Source organism: Drosophila pseudoobscura, chromosome X (assembly GCF_009870125.1).
Source record: "Drosophila pseudoobscura strain MV-25-SWS-2005 chromosome X, UCI_Dpse_MV25, whole genome shotgun sequence".
Lineage (NCBI taxonomy): Eukaryota > Metazoa > Arthropoda > Insecta > Diptera > Drosophilidae > Drosophila > Drosophila pseudoobscura.
In genome coordinates, this window is record NC_046683.1 from 13,717,307 (window position 1) to 13,735,295 (window position 17,989).

At 47.6% G+C, this 17,989-nt stretch overlaps 4 protein-coding genes across 7 annotated transcripts; 3 read left to right on the top strand and 1 right to left on the bottom strand.

Annotated features, from left to right (window-relative positions):
- Positions 1 to 103: 103 nt before the first annotated feature.
- On the top strand, positions 104 to 1,035 carry SelG (Selenoprotein G). The gene is made up of 3 exons (XM_002134069.3): positions 104 to 255; positions 320 to 404; positions 460 to 1,035. Exons 1-3 carry the CDS (start codon positions 237 to 239, stop codon positions 671 to 673), a joined length of 318 nt encoding a protein of 105 aa, XP_002134105.2. The 5' UTR covers positions 104 to 236; the 3' UTR covers positions 674 to 1,035.
- Positions 1,036 to 1,147: 112 nt separating this feature from the next.
- On the top strand, positions 1,148 to 2,519 carry sicily (NADH dehydrogenase (ubiquinone) complex I, assembly factor 6 homolog sicily). Its single transcript, XM_001354769.4, has 4 exons — positions 1,148 to 1,363; positions 1,424 to 1,538; positions 1,604 to 2,229; positions 2,287 to 2,519. Exons 1-4 carry the CDS (start codon positions 1,203 to 1,205, stop codon positions 2,366 to 2,368), a joined length of 984 nt encoding a protein of 327 aa, XP_001354805.2. The 5' UTR covers positions 1,148 to 1,202; the 3' UTR covers positions 2,369 to 2,519.
- A 961-nt stretch (positions 2,520 to 3,480) lies between these two features.
- Positions 3,481 to 9,797, top strand: wisp (wispy). Of its 3 annotated transcripts, XM_033382999.1 has the most exons (8): positions 3,482 to 4,539; positions 4,596 to 6,025; positions 6,994 to 7,357; positions 7,417 to 7,693; positions 7,760 to 7,903; positions 7,959 to 8,268; positions 8,348 to 8,782; positions 9,399 to 9,797. In XM_033382999.1, the coding sequence occupies exons 1-8, from the start codon at positions 3,682 to 3,684 to the stop codon at positions 9,400 to 9,402; spliced, it is 3,822 nt and encodes a 1,273-aa protein (XP_033238890.1). In that variant the 5' UTR covers positions 3,482 to 3,681; the 3' UTR covers positions 9,403 to 9,797. The 3 variants fall into 3 exon arrangements, with proteins under 3 accessions (XP_033238888.1, XP_033238890.1, XP_033238889.1); XM_033382997.1 differs by having other exon boundaries at positions 3,481 to 4,539; positions 8,348 to 9,797; XM_033382998.1 differs by having other exon boundaries at positions 4,599 to 6,025; positions 8,348 to 9,797.
- A 781-nt stretch (positions 9,798 to 10,578) lies between these two features.
- On the bottom strand, positions 10,579 to 16,641 carry Upf1 (Upf1 RNA helicase). Of its 2 annotated transcripts, XM_033382298.1 has the most exons (4): positions 16,516 to 16,641; positions 15,870 to 16,267; positions 12,253 to 15,672; positions 10,579 to 12,186 (listed from the first exon to the last, which is right to left on the bottom strand). In XM_033382298.1, the coding sequence occupies exons 2-4, from the start codon at positions 16,035 to 16,037 to the stop codon at positions 12,145 to 12,147; spliced, it is 3,630 nt and encodes a 1,209-aa protein (XP_033238189.1). In that variant the 5' UTR covers positions 16,038 to 16,267; positions 16,516 to 16,641; the 3' UTR covers positions 10,579 to 12,144. The 2 variants fall into 2 exon arrangements, with proteins under 2 accessions (XP_033238189.1, XP_002134102.2); XM_002134066.3 differs by having other exon boundaries at positions 15,870 to 16,640.
- Positions 16,642 to 17,989: the final 1,348 nt, after the last annotated feature.

The window sequence follows — 17,989 nt, forward strand, 5'->3', positions numbered from 1 at the left end:
ATATTATGCTTGTTCTATGTATTTTAAGCATTAAATGTATTGCATTTTAGGTTATTTTATGAATGAAACTCGATCGCTACTATGCTCGATAGTCAATAGTATATTTCTCTCATCTCTAACCATTTGATACCACGTCGTTTTTTGACTAGTTTTTGTTTTGTGCGTTGGAAAACCAAAATTTGTTGAATAATCGTAGCCATTAGGAGAATCCTGCATGTTCGCAGGTCCGCAGCAGCATGGTGTACATCGACCGCAGTGAGTAAAAATAACCGTACCGATGTTTGGACCCTAGAGTTCTAGACGTTGTTTATGTTTATAGATGGTCGCGTATGCGAGAAGCGTCCCTGGGACTGGCCGCGAATAGTGGAAATTTTTTTGAGAATCTGGTACATCATCAAGCAATTGTAAGTGACTCAAGTGGCTCTCCCATGGGCTAGTAATAAGCCAAGTTGCTTGCAGGTTCCTGACGTTCCTGGCCCCCTTCGACGGCAAGAGCAACAATGATAACCGTCGTGGTGGAGGAAGCGGTTGGGGAGGCGGTGGTGGAGGCGGCGGCGGCGGAGGAGGAGGAGGTGGCAGTGGCGGGGGCAACGAAGGATTAAGGCCGAACCGACGAATTGGCCGCATTCAGAACTCTATGTCCTGCAACACCCCTACTGGTGGTGGCGGATGAGGATAGTAGCGACATCCAGTTCCAACTAATGAACGGATGTCGCGCATATCCCAGGATGAGTCAGATTAAGCAGCACCCATAACATGACTCCCACATCAGATTCATATCTTGCCCAGCGTGGCACTAATGACGCAGCATTCTAAAACTCAAATTTGAGCGGATTGCTGCGGATGCGATTGAACAACTGATATGGGGGTCGCTGTAAAGTTTGACCATCATATTTGACCCACAAATTAACTTAGCTCTATTTTAGCCATACGATTTTCGAAACGTTTTTTTTGGTTCTGGCTTTACCAAATTTACTCAAACTAATGTTAAAACTTAAAACAATAAACTGCTTAGTTTATATTATTAAATGCGAATAAAAGATTCTTCTGAATAATAAAAATGGAAATTTGAATATTGTAAAAGAAATCTCTAGAAAATTTTTTCTGGCGTTTACGAGCACTTTCTGCTAGCAGCGATCTGGCAACACTGCACCCGGACATCTGTTCCATCGACGAAGAAGAAGGGGCAGCAGCGGTAACAGATGAGGCGCCTGGTACGAAATTGGAATAACCAATTGTTACTTAATGCAAGTACTGGACAATGTCTCGCCGCCAAGTGCGCGAGTGGCCAGCCGGCTAGGACAGAGTCCGTCGAGCCAGATAAGAATGGATTCGGCTCCAAGTACTGCATGGGCCTGGTAGAGTAAGTTGGAATTACGTGGGCACTCGAGGATTATCTGCTGTAACTCTCTCTTGCCCCTAGGAAATATGACTATGAAAACTATTTGAGCACCTTGCTGCTGCCGCGGGAACTGCGTCGAGCTGCCTTTGCCCTGCGTGCCTTTAACGTTGAGGTCTCTCGGTCAGTCAGCGGACACGTAAGTTGTGTTTGCCATTTCTTGGGTAACCATCAGCTCTAAGCGCCTCCTCTACCACTCCATAGCAAATAGAGCCGCAAATTGCAAAGCTGCGTCTCAAGTTCTGGTACGATTCCATAGACAAATGCTTCGAGCTGGACTCCCAGCGGTCTTATGTGAAGGACCAGCCAGTTCTGCGGGAATTGAAGCACGCCGTAGGGACCCGCAAGCTCAACAAAATCTATCTGCGTCGCCTAGTCACGGCCCGCGAGCGTCCTCCCAATCAGGCGTTCGAATCGATGCGGTCACTGGAAGAATACGCTGAGCAGGCGTTTTCTTCCCTGCTGCATCTGCTGGTGGAGGTGAGCGGCGCTAAAGACCTGCAAGTCGATCATGCTGCCTCCCATCTGGGCAAGGCTCAGGGCATAGCCACCTTGTTGAGGGCCATACCACATGCGGGACGCCAGCAGGCGGTCTGTGTACCCCTCGAAGTGCTGGTGCGGCACGGGGTGAGTCAGGAGCGCATATTGCGCAGCAAGAGTGACGACAAGGGCGTAGAGGAATGCATCTTCGAGGTGGCCAGTGCGGCCAATACACATCTGAAGCTGGCCCGGCAGCTGCACGATCAAGTACCGCGTCCGGTGCGCAAGATCTTTCTGTCCGCCGTGGCCACCGACGGTTACCTGGAGCGACTGCGACGCGCTGACTTTCTGTAAGTCCTTAAGACTATCCTATTTGTTCCTCCTCGTCAACTTGCATTACTTTCCAGGCTTACCCACAAAGGTTGTGTGGGACGTGACACCATGCTGCCGGCCCGCCTCTTCTGGAATAGCCTGTTGAATCGATACTGATTATACCCCTTAGCCTCTGTCAGGAGTTAGTTATAGTTTAAATAAGCCTGAAGCCAAATTGTTAAACTACCTAAATTTGCTATTTTGCAGCAGAAGGAGGTACTAAAAGTTCACAAAAAAAGTTAATAATAAATGAATGATTGTGAAAGGAAATGCAGTCGAATTTCTCTTTTACGAACTTCCATACAACGAAGTTTTTAGTATAACGAACTTATTTCTGCAAAAATGAATTCTATATTGAGATTCGCTATATGGAAGCTCGCATAATTGAGCAATTTGCTTGAATTTTAATGCTGGCGCCAATACGGATAGAATAGACAATTATAACAATATCGATAACAGATCGCGGATGGCGTTTTTGCGATATCCCCATCATTTATATTCGATGGCTTAGTTCGTTTAAAGCGGGTCGGTGCGAAAATTTTAGATTTTATAAATGTTTGATTTGATGTGGCAATTGTGTATTAGAAGAATCCCATCCCATAGAAAACAAAAACGGAGCAGTGTGAACCAGACGACGACGCACAACAAGAAATAGCACCGTTTTGGCCAGGCCCGCGTAAATGATAAATTATAAAATTCATATATTTTTGGCAAAGTAAGGATCCGCCGGCTCAGCCCCCGCGCGCTTGTGTTTGTTTCATTCGCCTACACCGCACCTCCTACTCCAAGCAGAACTACCGCTTGGCGTTTCTTCATTTTGTATGTAACGGCACTTTGTGGTGCCGCGTCTTTGCACACAACGCTACGGAACGAGATAGAACGATAGAAGAAGGAGAGGAGTCAGGAAGAGGATAGACAAAACGAAAACAGTGCGTGTGCATGTGTATGTGTGTGAATGCCATTTGCAGCACACTCGAAATCTAACGGTACCCGTACGTACACTGGCGGGCGTAAAACAAGTGACGGTCAATAAAAATTATATTTTTCCTCAAAAAATCGAACAGATCTGAAATGAAAATTATTATAATAAAAAAGCAATTATAAAACACACAAAAAAAATATAAAAAAAAAAAACAAATAATATATATGTAAAATAATTATCCACAACATAAAAAAAACCACAAAAAAGCAAGGAAAAAAATATTAAAATATATTTATTACAAAAAAAGAAAGAAAAAACTAAAATATTTTACACTTAACTTAAAAAAAAAAACAAAAAACCAAAAACATAGTCCTTAAGCAAACACACACAAAAAAGCAGTTCGTGCTGGGATCCCAATTTTATTCCACAAAAGAAAAGAAAGGAAAGCAAAGAAACGATACCACTGCTTCTAGCCCCACCCACGGAACGAACATAAGGGTATCCCCTAATGTATGCCACCCAAAGAGACGACATGAAGATCTTTGTCGCCGCAGAAGTAGCCGCCGCCGACGCTGCCACGAGCACCGCTGCCACCGCTGGGTGCAGCGCACTGCCCGTGCAGCAGCAGCGAGAATTCCGTCCTGGCTCCAATCTAAAGTACAACGGAAAATACAACAACAAGACATCGAATCTGCTGAGGCAGGTGACGAGCTACCACAACAGCATCACTAGCATAAATGGCCTCAACGAGGCCGCCAGCAACACTAAAAATCAACAGCATCAGCAGCAGCAGCAACCACAGATGCTCTATACGAATCACAGTCACTCGTTGGCCAGAAAGAAATATTTTGGTAGTAACAGCAATTTACAGCAGCAGCAGCAGCAATCATCCTACTACCAACAGCAGCAGCAACAGCAGCAAAATCTTAACAACAATAATTTGTTAATGAAAAATCAAAACATAATACAGCAACAAATGTCCGACTGCAAGCTGAGTGATGGCAATAATAACAATAATAGCCAGAAAACATCAAGCAAATGGCTGAACAACAACAACAACAAGAAACGCAGCTCTCCCTCCACATCCATAGAGTCGACATCGTCGTATTATCGCAGCAGTCCCGATTCCTCAACGGAGGCCTCCTCAACCACAACCACAGCGGCCACAAGTCTCTGCAGCAATAGCTCTAGCTCTACCAGTCCCAACGAGGATGCAGAGACTGGAGAAACGGAGGCAGGGAAGCAGCTAGCAGGAGCAGGAGCAGGAGCTGGAGAGAGCCTGAAGGCAGCGAGACCACCTCGGCAGCAGCCATTGAGCTTCTGGAAGACCAACTATCCACAGCAGCCCACCAATCAAATGAAGAATGTGAGTAAAGCTCCTTAAACGAGAATAAATTTCACTTTCTAATTTCCGTTCTCAAGCAGCAAGTGGGAATGACTGTGGCCAGCCAGAAGGAGGCACTGGCTGTGGAACAGCAACAACAGCAGCAACAGCAACAGCAGGGACTGTCCTACGACCAGAGACGCAACTCTGGGGGTGGATATCAGCAACATCAGCAAAACTATTATCAATATTATTATCCACAGCCCAAGCAGCTGACAATAGCCTCGTTTTTGCAAAAGGAACTCCTGCCGGAAGCCAACAGCAGCAGCAACAGCAACACCAACAGCACCGACAAAAACAGCGGCAGCAACAACAGCTTTGGCAGGCATCCAGCAACAGGGGGAGGAGGAGCAGGAGCAGGGAGCGGTGGCTACCAACAGCATCGCTATAGGAATGCACAATACCTCTATCAGCATTACCAGCAGCAGGCGCAGGCGCAGCAGCATCAGCAGCATGCCCAACAGCAGCAGCAGCAGCAGCAGCATGGGACTAGCACCCATTTTCGGCGTAAGCACAGCGACAATCATGGGAACAACAACAAGAAAATGCACTACAGTTCCGAAAGCATCGTTGGCCCACAAAAGTCCATTGAGATATTGCCCAGTAGCAATTTCAATGCAATGCACCGACGCATTCAGGGCGGGAATGGCGGGAAGAATGGATACTACCAGCATCACTACCATGCGGTGATCGGTGAGAGTGGGGGGGCGGCAACCACGCCGACCAGCTACGAGCATCAGAATCTGTACAATCTCACCTACGTAAATGTGGATAAGGATGCCTGCAGCGAAGGAGCAGCAGCCAAAACAGGAGGAGGAAAAGCCGCAGCAGCAGCAGCTACCACAGCTCCTGGCGGGGCCCCGACAACTGTTCTCTCACCGGCCGCTGGGAAACTGTCGCTGCTGTCGAAGCCAAGCATCACCCTAACAACGGCCACGTCACCGTCTGTACTGGGCACCACCGCACCAGTGGCCATTCCTGTGGCCAGGAATATGTTTGTGCCCCCGCCGCCACTGCCGTTGACCCTGCTCTCGCCGATGGATAGCAGTGGCCACAGCCATTCGCCGGGCACAACGCCCACCAATATGATAAGCTGCGCCCAGCTGGACGAGGCCATCACAGCGGCGGCTGCCAGCGGAACGGCCACGGGTGACCAGCAGGCGGCGGCTAGCCACAGTCCCAACTTTTCTTCAGGTGTGCCATTCCTCATCCAGCAGCAGCCACCACCGCCACACAGCCTCAAGGGACAGCCGCCTCAGCAGCTGTTTTTTCACTTTGGCGAGGCGTATGCCAATCCGGCACCTCCGCCGCCACCGCCTGCTGGAGTGTGGCCGCATCCAAGCTCCCCCTGCTACCCACCCACTGTGTCGCCCCACAGCGTGCCTGGACACCGCTCCGTTTCGCCTACCCTGTCCTCCAACTCCTCCTCCCTTGGGAGTGAGTCCCATTGGAGTGGCAACAGCAGCCGGTGAGTCGGTCTTAAAAAACAGCACGTTCTATTCTTCAAGTATAAACTCATAAAAAAGGCTGAAAACTGCAGAAGGAGGAAGGCCCCTGCTCGTAGGGGCCTTCGAGGACCTGGAGCTGGGGAGACTGGTACTCATTACAAAGGCCTGGCCGCTGGATGGTTTAGAGGACTATTTAGAGGACCATCACATTGGTTAGATCTGTCTCCGAGTTACCTCGACTTCGGTCGAGCCGCCCGATAACCCCCAAGCCTCGCTAATCAAATCTAATTTCAACCGATAGAAATGAAAAGAAAGGGGTCTTTCAATCGAAATGCTCTTTATGCAGAATAATTTATGTGAAATAAGAATTAAGAAATTTTTCCAAGAAAAACCAAGTATTTGGGTTACTATTGCGAATCAATTTGCAGTCGAGTGAACGCTTGGTATAAATTTCAAGGCCAGAATCGATTGGCGGTGCCCGATTCAGGTTATGTTAGGTTATAGTGAAAGCTAGGAAGAATTCCCATCCCTGGCATGAAATGTCCGTGACGAAAAAGGCGCCAAGAAGCCGCGGTCTACGATTTGCCAAAGCCGGGCAATGCCAGAACCAACTTCTCCCCTTCCTCGTTCCTTCAAGTTCTGCTGAAGTCCCTGTGAGGGATTAAGAGTCTGCAGGCGTTTTTGTGTCAATCTACCAGGGTCCCGTGATGCCTCTGCTCTGCCGAGCGGTTTGCTGTCATCGCCTGTTGACATTTCTCCCCGATCCAAGTAGGCCCCAAAAATGCACTAGAAACAGAGAATTTTAGCACAAGCGAAAGTGAATTCTGTCTTAAAGAGTAGGCTTCGTCTTGGTTATAGTTGATTTTAACGCAAACCGAGTCAGTAAAATCAGTTTTTCTTTATTCGTTGAACTGTGCGGATCGTGACTAGAAAAAAGTTTTTTTTTGCTGCTTTATAAACATAGATTTAAAATGTGTTTAATGTTTAGATTGTTAGGTCCGTTGCTATCCCCGTCGCAGCGCGCTGCTGCCGGAACAGCCGTACACCACCGGGCACATATGCATGGCCACAATATGAACGTCGCTGGCGCCGCTTTTAACCCATCGCTGTCGCATCATGTACCGACATCGCCAAGTAACCTTCCCTGGTACGAGGTCATCTTGCCGCCAGATCGCTTCCTGGCACAAGCGCGCAACATGGAGCTGACCGTGCAGCCAGAGGACCTGCTTTCCAACTCCAAATTCGACAAGCTGTCGATGCAGATATGGGAGCGCTTCCGTCGAGCCCAGCAGACCACAAGAAAATTCAAGATTAAGATGCGTCTGTGGCGCTTTCTATTGCTATGGATGGCCGTGAGTACAGCACAGCACACAAACGTATTTGAAAGTACAATTTTCCAACAATTTTTTAGCCCATGTTTGCCAAGTATCGCATTTGGCTGGTGGGCTCGACCATCACTGGCTTTGGCACGGATACATCCGACATTGATATGTGCCTGCTGGGCGGGCCACCGCATTTGCATTCGCATCATCGGCAGCACCATTATCAGCAGCACCAGCACCAGCACCAGCATCAAGGGCAGAATGCCCATCCACATGCACATCACTATCAAAACGATATGCAGAATGAGAAGCGTGCGGAGGCATTGATAATTCTGAATCTGTTCCAATCTGTGCTCAAGAAGACAGGTAAGTAAACACCCGCAACAGCAGCGGTGGCAGCAGCAGTCTCTAAGAATGTGTGTCCTTTTGTAGTTGTCTTTCGTGATTTCAATTTGATTGAGGCGCGTGTTCCAATATTGCGCTTCAAGGATATACTCAATGCGATTGAAGTTGATTTGAATTTTAATAATTGCGTGGGAATCATGAACACCTATCTGTTACAACTGTATGCACAGCGTAAGTCGCACCCATAATAGATGATACACCTCTAATGGCTGTTTTGGTCCTTTAGTTGATTGGCGCACACGTCCTTTGGTTGTTGTGGTGAAGCTATGGGCCCAATATCATGACATAAACGATGCCAAACGCATGACCATTTCCAGCTATTCGCTGGTATTGATGGTCCTACACTATCTACAGAATGGCTGCACCCCCCACGTGCTGCCCTGTTTGCAGACACTCTATCCGGAAAAGTTTCAGCTCGGGCAGCAGGATTGCTTCGATTTGAACCTGATCGAAACCATCGATCCGTATCCAACACAAAACCGTCAGACGCTCGGAGAGCTATTTCTAGGATTCTTCAAGTACTACAGCTCCTTTGAGTGAGTTGTGTGATCGATTTGATCGATGCCTGATTTGGAAATATCATATGTATTATCTGTGCTTTTGGGTTTCTTTTAGCTTTCGCAACCATGCCATTTCGGTGCGCACCGGCGGCGTTCTGCCAGTGTCTGCCTGTCGCCAGGCCAAGAGCTTTAAGAATGATCCCTACCAGTGGAAGGAGCTGAATATTGAGGAGCCATTCGATCTATCGAACACGGCACGTTCTGTCTACGATTTTGCCACATTTGAGCGTGTCAAGGCCACCTTCGTGGCCTCAGCCCGTGCCCTGGAGCAGACGCTGGATATTAACTCAGTGTTTAGTCCCCTTTTCTTGGGAAATCAATTTGCAAATCAGCCACAATATAGCCATGGCCATGCCCAGGGCCAGTCACGCGGTGCTGGAGGAGGAGGAGGAGGAGGAGGAGCTGGAGCTGGGGCTGGAGGATCCACCTCTGCTGCTACTGCAGCTGGCAGAAACAACCACATCAACACCAACATGTCGCCGACCTCTGGGTGGGTATATAATCGTAATGGGATGGCTATCCATGGCCGGCCTCACGGCGGAGGAGGATCTGCAGGTGGAGCTCGCAACAGAAACAGGAACAAACAAAACAAAAATATCTCGCCGATAACTGTGGGGGAACGTAACCGTAATGTGACACGTCCCGTTAATGTTGTCAATATTATGGTGAATGGTGTACCTACGCGTTATATTTTCAATTAATTTATTTAAATGTGACGCAAGAACAATATTCCTTATAAGATCCTTGTAAAACCAAAGCCATACAATAGTCAATTATAGGATGGGGGGATGCCATTTGTAGGGTAGTAGATATGACACTTGTATTTATGCTGAAGAGTAGCTGCTATAATAACAATTTAAGGAAACCACACAATACTCCACACTGTTTGTATGTCAATCTGTATGGTATTAGACGGAACCGCAGCTTATTTTCTAACTAAAGATACAAAATATGTGATATTGCAATCGATGGCAGGGTTAAAAAGACTATATTTTTATGTTTGATGTTTGATGTTGTCTCGTCTTGTAATTAGATACCAAAGCACTCGTCCATCAGCGAACAAACACAAAATTTTTTTAACACACATAAATCTCATCTTTTTGCAGATAAAAACACTTAAAAACTCTCCATAATTGGAAAAACAACACCAACAAACAAACAAAATTCATGTATTTCAAAAAATTTTGTAAATTATTATTCAAAGATTTTCGGGACTCCTCAAGCAACGCAAAGCGATCTGAAAGAATTATTGCCTCTGTGTTTCCCGCATATCCTTTGAATTTTAATCGCTCATATTTCGTTAAATGTTATTCTCACCACCCCTTTCACTATTTATACTGTTATACACAAAAATGTTAATGCAAATAATTCCAATTCCAATTATTGTAAACACACCACCACGCGGAGCCATAGCCCACCTCCGATGGCATGTCTTACTCTTTTTTTTTTTTTAAATGTCATCCGAAACTGTTCCAATCCAATTAAATACAAAAACACCGAACGAAGTCTTGATTATTTGAATTACAGAGGGAGGAAAGAGGAGGCCCAGTACGTAGCCTTCAAAGGCATACAGTCCAAAAGGAACACCTGATCGGAAGGGTCCTGCAGAGGCCATGCAGAATGTTCTCTTAATGGCTATGTGGCAATAAATGAGTTTTTTAATTCCAAAATCTACAGAAAAACCTATCATAGTGGGCAGTCCACTGCAGCCGCTGAATATTGGGTTCCTTTTTCGTAGTTTGATCTAAGGAAAGGTATGCTAATGCTAATCTATGAAGGCTACGTTGAATCCCTAAAAGATTGTACATCTCGACTGTGAATCTTATACTTTTATTGAACACAAACCGATCGCCGATCACCGAACACACCGATCGCCGAGAGCACACTTCTTGAAGCGTGGATATGCAACGACTCCACCATCAAGTGGCCCATGCGACACTCGCAGAAGGCTGTTATGCGCGGATACACCAGGCAGGAACGCAGACCTCCTCCGACCGAGGGGCGAAAGTGCAGGAAAGATGTATGATATTCGAGGAAAATTAAAACCGGCTCCTTCGCCGACTTCAGTTGCAGGTTTCTTGAGGAGGAGTCGCCACGTTGAACTTTCCTCTAAAAACCGAACAATGTAGAGCTATTGAACGTACCTCTTACTTTTTTTTCAGAGATCAAACCCAACCAAATCCAATAGAAATAGCACACATTCGTTTTTGGTTTTGTCGCAAATAAAAATTGTAATTATTTATTGAAATGTTTTTTTTTGCCCGCCGAAAACAACAATAAAATGCATTATTGAAATACAACCATTTTATTGTGTGCTTTCTTCTGGGTCCGTTACATATTTGTATTTCTGTTTTCCATTTTCTTGTTTTTTTTTTGTTGGGGGGTGGAACGAATCAACTTCACCTGCTCTTTTTTTATGTAGTAGAAAAAATATACCATCATCCATTCATTTATATCGTTTTAAAAACAACAATCGCATCGCACAACAGGGATTTTGCATATTTCGTTTCGTGCAAAAACTCTGTAGTCTCTGTGTCATCCACTCCATCCAGATCCGATTTGGTCGCTCGGTTCGGTCCACACCTGTCTCTGTTCCGTTCCTGATCCTGCGGCGCTTTGTGTGGGTTGATTCGGTTCGGGTGTTTTGTGGGGTTGGTTGGGGAGGGGGGGCGGGTGGGGTGGGGTGTTGTTGGAAGATCACACACGCTTATCCTATAGATAATCATCATCATTTCCGTCTGTACCGTTTGACGTCGGATGTGTTTTCGTTTTTTGTTTTTATTTATTTTTTGGCAGCCTATGATTTTGTTTTTGGGGCCGCCAGCGTTCCCATGTGATTGAAAATTTTGCTTAACCATCGACTATCTAGGTATTTCCTGATTTGTTATTGCTTTTTGTTTGTTTGTTTGAAATTGTTTTTAGTTTTTTCTTTCTTTAGTTTCTTTTCTATAAAAAGTGTGTGTGTGTGTGTGTGTCTGGGGCAACGAATGCATACAGAATTCAAAGATCTACAAAGTGTGTACAACAGAAAGGCTTGAATGGTTTTTGTGAGTGTGAGTTTTTTGGGATAGAAGGGGAGCTGAAGAAGAATTGTACTGAAGGTGAGCCGCAACAAAAAACTCGTGTTGCAATTCGTGTCCTTAAGGCGGGTTTTCGGGGGCTCCACGCAAAGAGTCCGCCGTGGAGTAGTTTTGTGTATAAAAACGAAAAACCCTGCCATCCGACAGGGCATCGGCAACATCATCATCCATTATCATCCATTTTTGTGTACGCAAGTGTACCGGGGGGGTGTTGGCGGGCGTGTGGGTGGGCAAGGTCCTCTGTATGGCCCACATTTGTGTGTGTTTGTGGCCTGCCCCCATCTGCTTTTCGGGCGCGTTTTGTCGTTAACGTCGCCGCCAGTGTCTGCTGCAGCAGTTTCTCTGATCCGGTCCGTCTCCGTGGCAATACTCCCCATATTATTGGAGCGCTGCGGCGGCCGCTGTGTCTGCTCTCCTCTCTGTTTGTCTGCTTTCCCCCAAATTCGGTGTCTCACTTCTATGGTGTTTGTGTGTGTGTTGTGTGTGTGTGGTGTCGTCCGTCTCTTGGCTTTTCCACTCTGAATCATGGTGTGCCCAAAAGATGTTCTAAGTATCCGGTTTGTCGTTTTCTTCTCCTGTTTTTCTCTCCTGCTTTTGCGCTTTCTGCTGCCTGCAGCTGCTGCCTTTTGCTCCTGCTCCTGCATTTGATTGATGTCGTCCAAAAAACTGAGTGTTTTTGTTCTTTCTGTTCTTGTTGTTTCGTGTGTGTTTTTCCCTGGTATTTTCTGGTATTCATTCGTCTGTGGGTCTTGTTGCTCCTCTTGCCGGATTCTCAATAAGGCTGCGAGAACTGATTCAAACTGCGTTCGCCCGACTGCAACAAAACGAAGAAAACTGTACCTCTCTCCTTAATCAATCAATCAATCAATCAATCACATACCACACTGAAGGACACATCTTGGGAGAGCAATCCATCCATTTGGGAGATCTGCCCATAATCCTGTGACATCTCTGGCTGCTGTGACAGCGTATAGCCACCGGGCTGGGTCATCTGCAGGGACAACGATGCCGGCTGCTGGCTGAACGGTGTCCCAGTGCCGACGGACTGTCCCAGATCCGCTCCACGGTTCTTCGGGAACTTCTTCTTGCTGCCCCCGCCACCCAAGTGGTTGCTGCTGCTGGCTGAACCGTTGCCAACGTTGGGCCCAGGATTGGATCCATTGCCGGGGCCCCCAGTCATGGCGAAGTTACCTCCCGTCGACGATGGCGGAGGCGGCAGGCCACGGTTCTGCTTGGCCGCCGATATGGCCTGCTGATGCTGATTGTAGAACCGCGGCGGCAGATTGCTCATGTTCATGAACATTCCCACTGGCACGGGCATGTTGTTGAGGGCGGCCGCTCCATGCTCGTTCGATATATAGCTAATCGAATCGTGCTGCATCAGAGGCTGCTGGGAGGTGGTCCAATTGTTGCCGGTGCCGGCACCTCCGCCACCCGCAGAGATGCTGTTTGACGCGTTTCCATAGTTGTTGTTGCCATTCCCTCCTCCTCCGTTGCCATTGCCGCCGGCTCCTCCTCCGCCTAGGGCTGGCGCCATGGAACCAGCATTGCCGATGCTGCTGGGAGCCCCATACCCCAGGGGGGAGCTATGATAGGGACTCCCGAAATTGCCACCGTTCTGATGCTGATGCCCCTGATTGGAGGCGGAGGCGATGGGACGGCTCTGATTGTAGGAGCCGCTGCGATCGTAGACAGACCCAGGGACCATCACCTCCTTGGCATCGGCCACCATTGTGGACATAAAATGGGCGCCCATGTTCATGGTATTCACGAGCTTCTTGGGCTTCTGGAAGTGGATGAGGGACTCCTTGAGGTTGTTCAGTGAGCCCTCGACCAGCACCTTGCGATCCTTGTAAAAGTTGAGCAGATGATTCCACAGCTGCTGCTTGGCCAGGACCTTGGGATTACCGACAATGATGATGCCGTACTTGGCACGGGTCAGGGCCACATTCAGACGTCGCGGATCGTTAAGGAATCCAATGCCCTGACGCTCATTGGATCGCACACATGACATAATGATGATGTCCTTCTCGCGCCCCTGGAACGCATCCACGCTGGCAATCTCAATCTCCTGGTAGAGGCGCGAGTGAAGGCTGCCCTGATACTGCATGTACTGCACCAGATACGCCCGCTGTCCCTCGTAGGGGGTGATGATGCCGATCTGTTCGGGCTTGACGCCCGCCTTCAGGAAGCGCGTCGTAATCTTCTCCACATTGGCCGCCTCGGTGCGATTGAGAAACGATGTGCCCGAGCCGGCAATCTCCTCTTGTCCCTGGGTGACGAGGAAGAACATTGGCCTCTCCGGCTGCGGCCAGGGAAAGTCCAGCTTGAGGCGTCGATCCTCGGCGCACACGCCATTCTGCAGCGATCCCTCGTAGAAGAAGTTTGAGGGAAACTGTGACAGCTCTGGGTGCATGCGATATTGCACTTCGAGGCGAAACGGTCGTATGCCCAGCACCACCAGACGTTCGAACAAACTCTGCGAAAGGCCAGCGCGAGCGGCCTTCTTGCACATGACCACCGGCCCCAGTTGGCAGTGATCGCCGACTAGAATCAGTTGCTTGGCTCCCAGAACCACGGGCACCATGCACTCGGGCTCTGTGGACTGCATGGATTCGTCAATCAAAATGGAAGTAAATTTGATGCGCGACAAACGGCCATCGCCGGCGCCCACGCAGGTGCAGCAGATGACGTCGGCGGCCTCCAGCAGTTGGTTTTCGGTGCCGCGCTTCAAATTACGGTAGCGCTTCTCATCCGCGGAGCTCAGCTCTCCAGTTTCGTCTTTGAGCTGCTGCAGTTTCTTCAGCTCCGTGTTGGTCTCCATGCTGCGGATCTGATTGTGCAGCGCCAGAAAGCTGACCGGACTGTCGATGGCCTCGCGGCTCTTGGCACAGACGCGTACCACCTTGAGATTGGTGCGATGGATCTTCTCTGTAAGCTGATCGACGGCCGTGTTGCTGGGCGCACACACGAGGACAGTGCCGCCGTGCTGCTTCACCAGCTGGTACACAATGGTGGCAGAGGTGACGGTCTTGCCAGTGCCAGGAGGACCTTGGATAAGGCTCAAGGGTCGCTGCAGGGCGTGCTTCACGGCGTACACCTGACTGCGATTTAGGTCCGGCAAGTTGGGGGCGCTGAACAGCTTCGGCTGGGCGCCGCGGAAGAGCACATCATCGTTGGCATCGGGTCGGCCATGGCCCAGCAGGCGTGAGTAAATAAAATTCGACACTGATTGGCGGTCCATTGCAAAGGTGCGGAGGGCGCGCGTCATGCGGTCAAAGGAGGTGCACTTCCAGATAAAGTCCACCGAAAAGTTGCTGGAACACTTGACCGGGGCATTGGTGGATGACTTCAGCTCCAGGCCGATATCGTCACCAAAATTGTCAGGCACTTTAATCACATGTCCGATCTCGTTCCACGGACTGTACATCTCGCCCACGTACCGGAGACGCAGCTCGTCGCCGTGCATCAGCTTCATGTCCGAGTCCGTTTTGGCCAGGGTGAAGTAGGCGATGGTCTTCTTGTTGAGGCCCACATCCCAGCGGACTTCGATGTTCTCCTGGGTGGCCGACTCCTTCAGCTTCTTGTCGTAGTCGGCCTCGAGGCGCACCAACGGCCCGAATGTCTTCTCGTACTGGTAGCCGTCCTCGTAGCGCAGCAGCACCTGCGAGGGCTCCGAGTCAATGCCAGGCTTCTCCAGATCCTGGAACGTGGCGTCGATGTTGTCCTTCCAGAGCTCCTCCAGCTTGTTGATCTGCGCAGCAGAAATTTGACGTGCGCGCAACTGGCCCTGCTCACTGGGCTGCTTCACCAGCCAGGGCAGAAAGCAGCGATCAGCTATCAGCGGCTTCCACTGGTCCTGATCCCAGTTCATGTCCTTCAGCGAGTTCTGGGCCGCACATGGCTGGCGGCAGAGCAGAACCACAACAGAGTCGGCCTTGGCCGGAATGAAGCCCAGGACAAAGACATTGCGGACGCCGCACGAGTAGCACTCGAGCACGGTCTCGCCCAGGGGCCCGTCGGCATGGAGCGTAACCTCACGATGCTTGGCGCGCACCAGATGATTGATGATGTGGGAGCCGGAGGTGCTGCCACGGCCGTTGCAGAACCACTTCTTGCAGTTGTTGCACATGACCACAGTGGACGGATCATGGATGCCACAGTACTTGCAGGCATGCGGCGGCAGCTCCTTCACAAACGAACCGCCATGCTCGTCGTCCTCCTCCTCGAACTGCAAGTCCCCGAGATCGTTTGTGATGCTGGCCAAACGTGGATTCATCTCTCCAACCGAGCGACGGCGCTGTATAAAGTATATATTGTGTGTAAAAGTGTTAAATATGAAAGATATATGTATAAATTGCAGACATATGTATGTATATATGTATGGAAGTGTATTAAATGTTAGTCAAAGGCCAGAGCCAGCTTTGTGACAGCTGCTGCTGCTGCTAACACACACACACACACACACACAGACACATACACATGTGAGACACTCACAGTTATCTCCAACAGCTCGCCCTGGGTCTGGCTCTGTGAGTTCGAGGGCATGGTGAAGTCGCGGTAGTCGTACTGGGTCGGCTGCGTGTCGGCACCAGGCAGCAACTCGTTGTCGTCCATGTCCAGGAACGACAGCGCCGAGCTGGGCGCATACGTGTCCACGCTCATGACGCGGTCACAGTGGCTCCTGTTCGTTGCAAAATTGTAATTGTGGCGGCGGACACGGTGTTTTCGCCGTGTTTCTGCTTCTGCTTACGCTTCTTCTTCTTGTTCTTCTTACCCTCGCACGCACCGACGACAACGACGACGGGGCCACTCGGTAGGGGCTTGCGCGCTGCTTCGGTGTGGAGTGTGGGTTTTTTGTTTTGTTGGCAGTTTTTTTTTTTGCTGCCCACGCGCTGTGGGAAAACCGAAAAACAAAAAAAACAAAAAAAAAACAAAAAGAGGGAATTGAGCGGAAAGATTTCAAGGTGATGGAGCAAAAGGATTTTGCGCGTGAAATAATGCTTGCTCTATTGTCGCGGCGCGTTTAGCGTTCAGCATGCAACACGCCAGAGCCTCTATAAAAGAAGTAAATCAATGCGTTTTTGTTTGCACAATTTCTGAACTTTTTTGTTTCCGAAACGAAAGCGAACAAGTTACGTACGTAATGAAAATAAAATGAAACTATTTCCCAGTTCCCAGCTATAAATTAAAATAAATATGTCAGTTATTTATTTATTTCCGCATGCTGAGTGAAGCCAGCTAGGGATTTTTGGATAAGAATACGGTCTGACTCTCGGAAATATACCGAAATATACCGTCTCATTTTCGAAATATACCGGAAATATACCGATGAAAAATATTAACTTAACCCTCTTAACCCCTTTTATTTAAACAGGTGAAAACTGTTCGCAAATGTCTAAAAAACACACCCACGATTTCTTTCACCTAAACTGCGCTAAAATTCATTAAGAAGGATCGTAAATCATATTCCTCGAAAATCGTTATCGTTATGACGAACATTTTTGACGTTTTTTATTGGTCACAAAAAGAGCAAGTTCAATAAAAAACGGTCTGACCCTGAGAAATATACCGAAATATACCGTAAATTTAACGACGAATTATTCATATTCGTCGATTTTGATATTCGGGTTTTCATCTTTATTGGATTATTTATAAAATAAAGTTTAAACAAAAAAGTTCAACAAACATTTTCACTATATTTATTTGCTTACATGGCAACTACACGCTAACTACACATTTGCTACATATTAATCGTTAATCGTTCTCTGTCCATGATCAGAAATTATATGCTTCGATTTTGATATTCAGTTTAAGGTTTACAGAAATAAAGTCAGAGCATTAAACCTAAGTAGTCATGAAATGAAACGTCATTTGATCCTTTAAATCCAAAGGAGCTTCCCAAAATGCGGTAGTAATATGTACACTTCAACGGAATGCATTTTTAATGGCTATTTTCCTCATTTTTTTTTAGTTTACATGTATTTGATTACAATCAACAGTACCGACTTTAAAATATTTAACTTTATTTTTCGAATTTATGCCAAAATAACGGCTGTCTGGCCCAATGTTACTGGAGGTAAAAAGAAGAGGTATGGACAATGACGAAAAGGCCCGGCAACATTACATGATTTTATTAACCTCACCTCACCGTGAGATCTGCTAAGAATGCTTAGAAGCCTTGTTAACAGTATGGTTGTTAACAATGGGGGTGTAAAATATGCACTCTATATTCTGGGGCCTTTTTCTGTTTTCCTTACCTTTTTTAAAATTTGCATCTTGTACTTTACTTAAAAATATTCATCGTTTCAAAAATGTATTTTAAAACATGTTGCTGCAGCAACATGGATGTAAGCAATTTAGTTTTTGCGTTGGCAACATTCAATTTGTATGGCCAGCAACATTGAAAAATAAGCAACATACTGCATACCCTAGGGAAACGGATATTATAGAACTGAGGAAATGTTTGTCATCTAGCTCCAATACATATATGCGGAAAATCCAGTCTCTGTTTTAAAGCTATCACAACGAAATTTTGCAGCTTATTTTCTTCTTACAGAGACCAAGAATATGTATTGAGATCGAGATATTTATACAGGACACTAATCAAATGCATG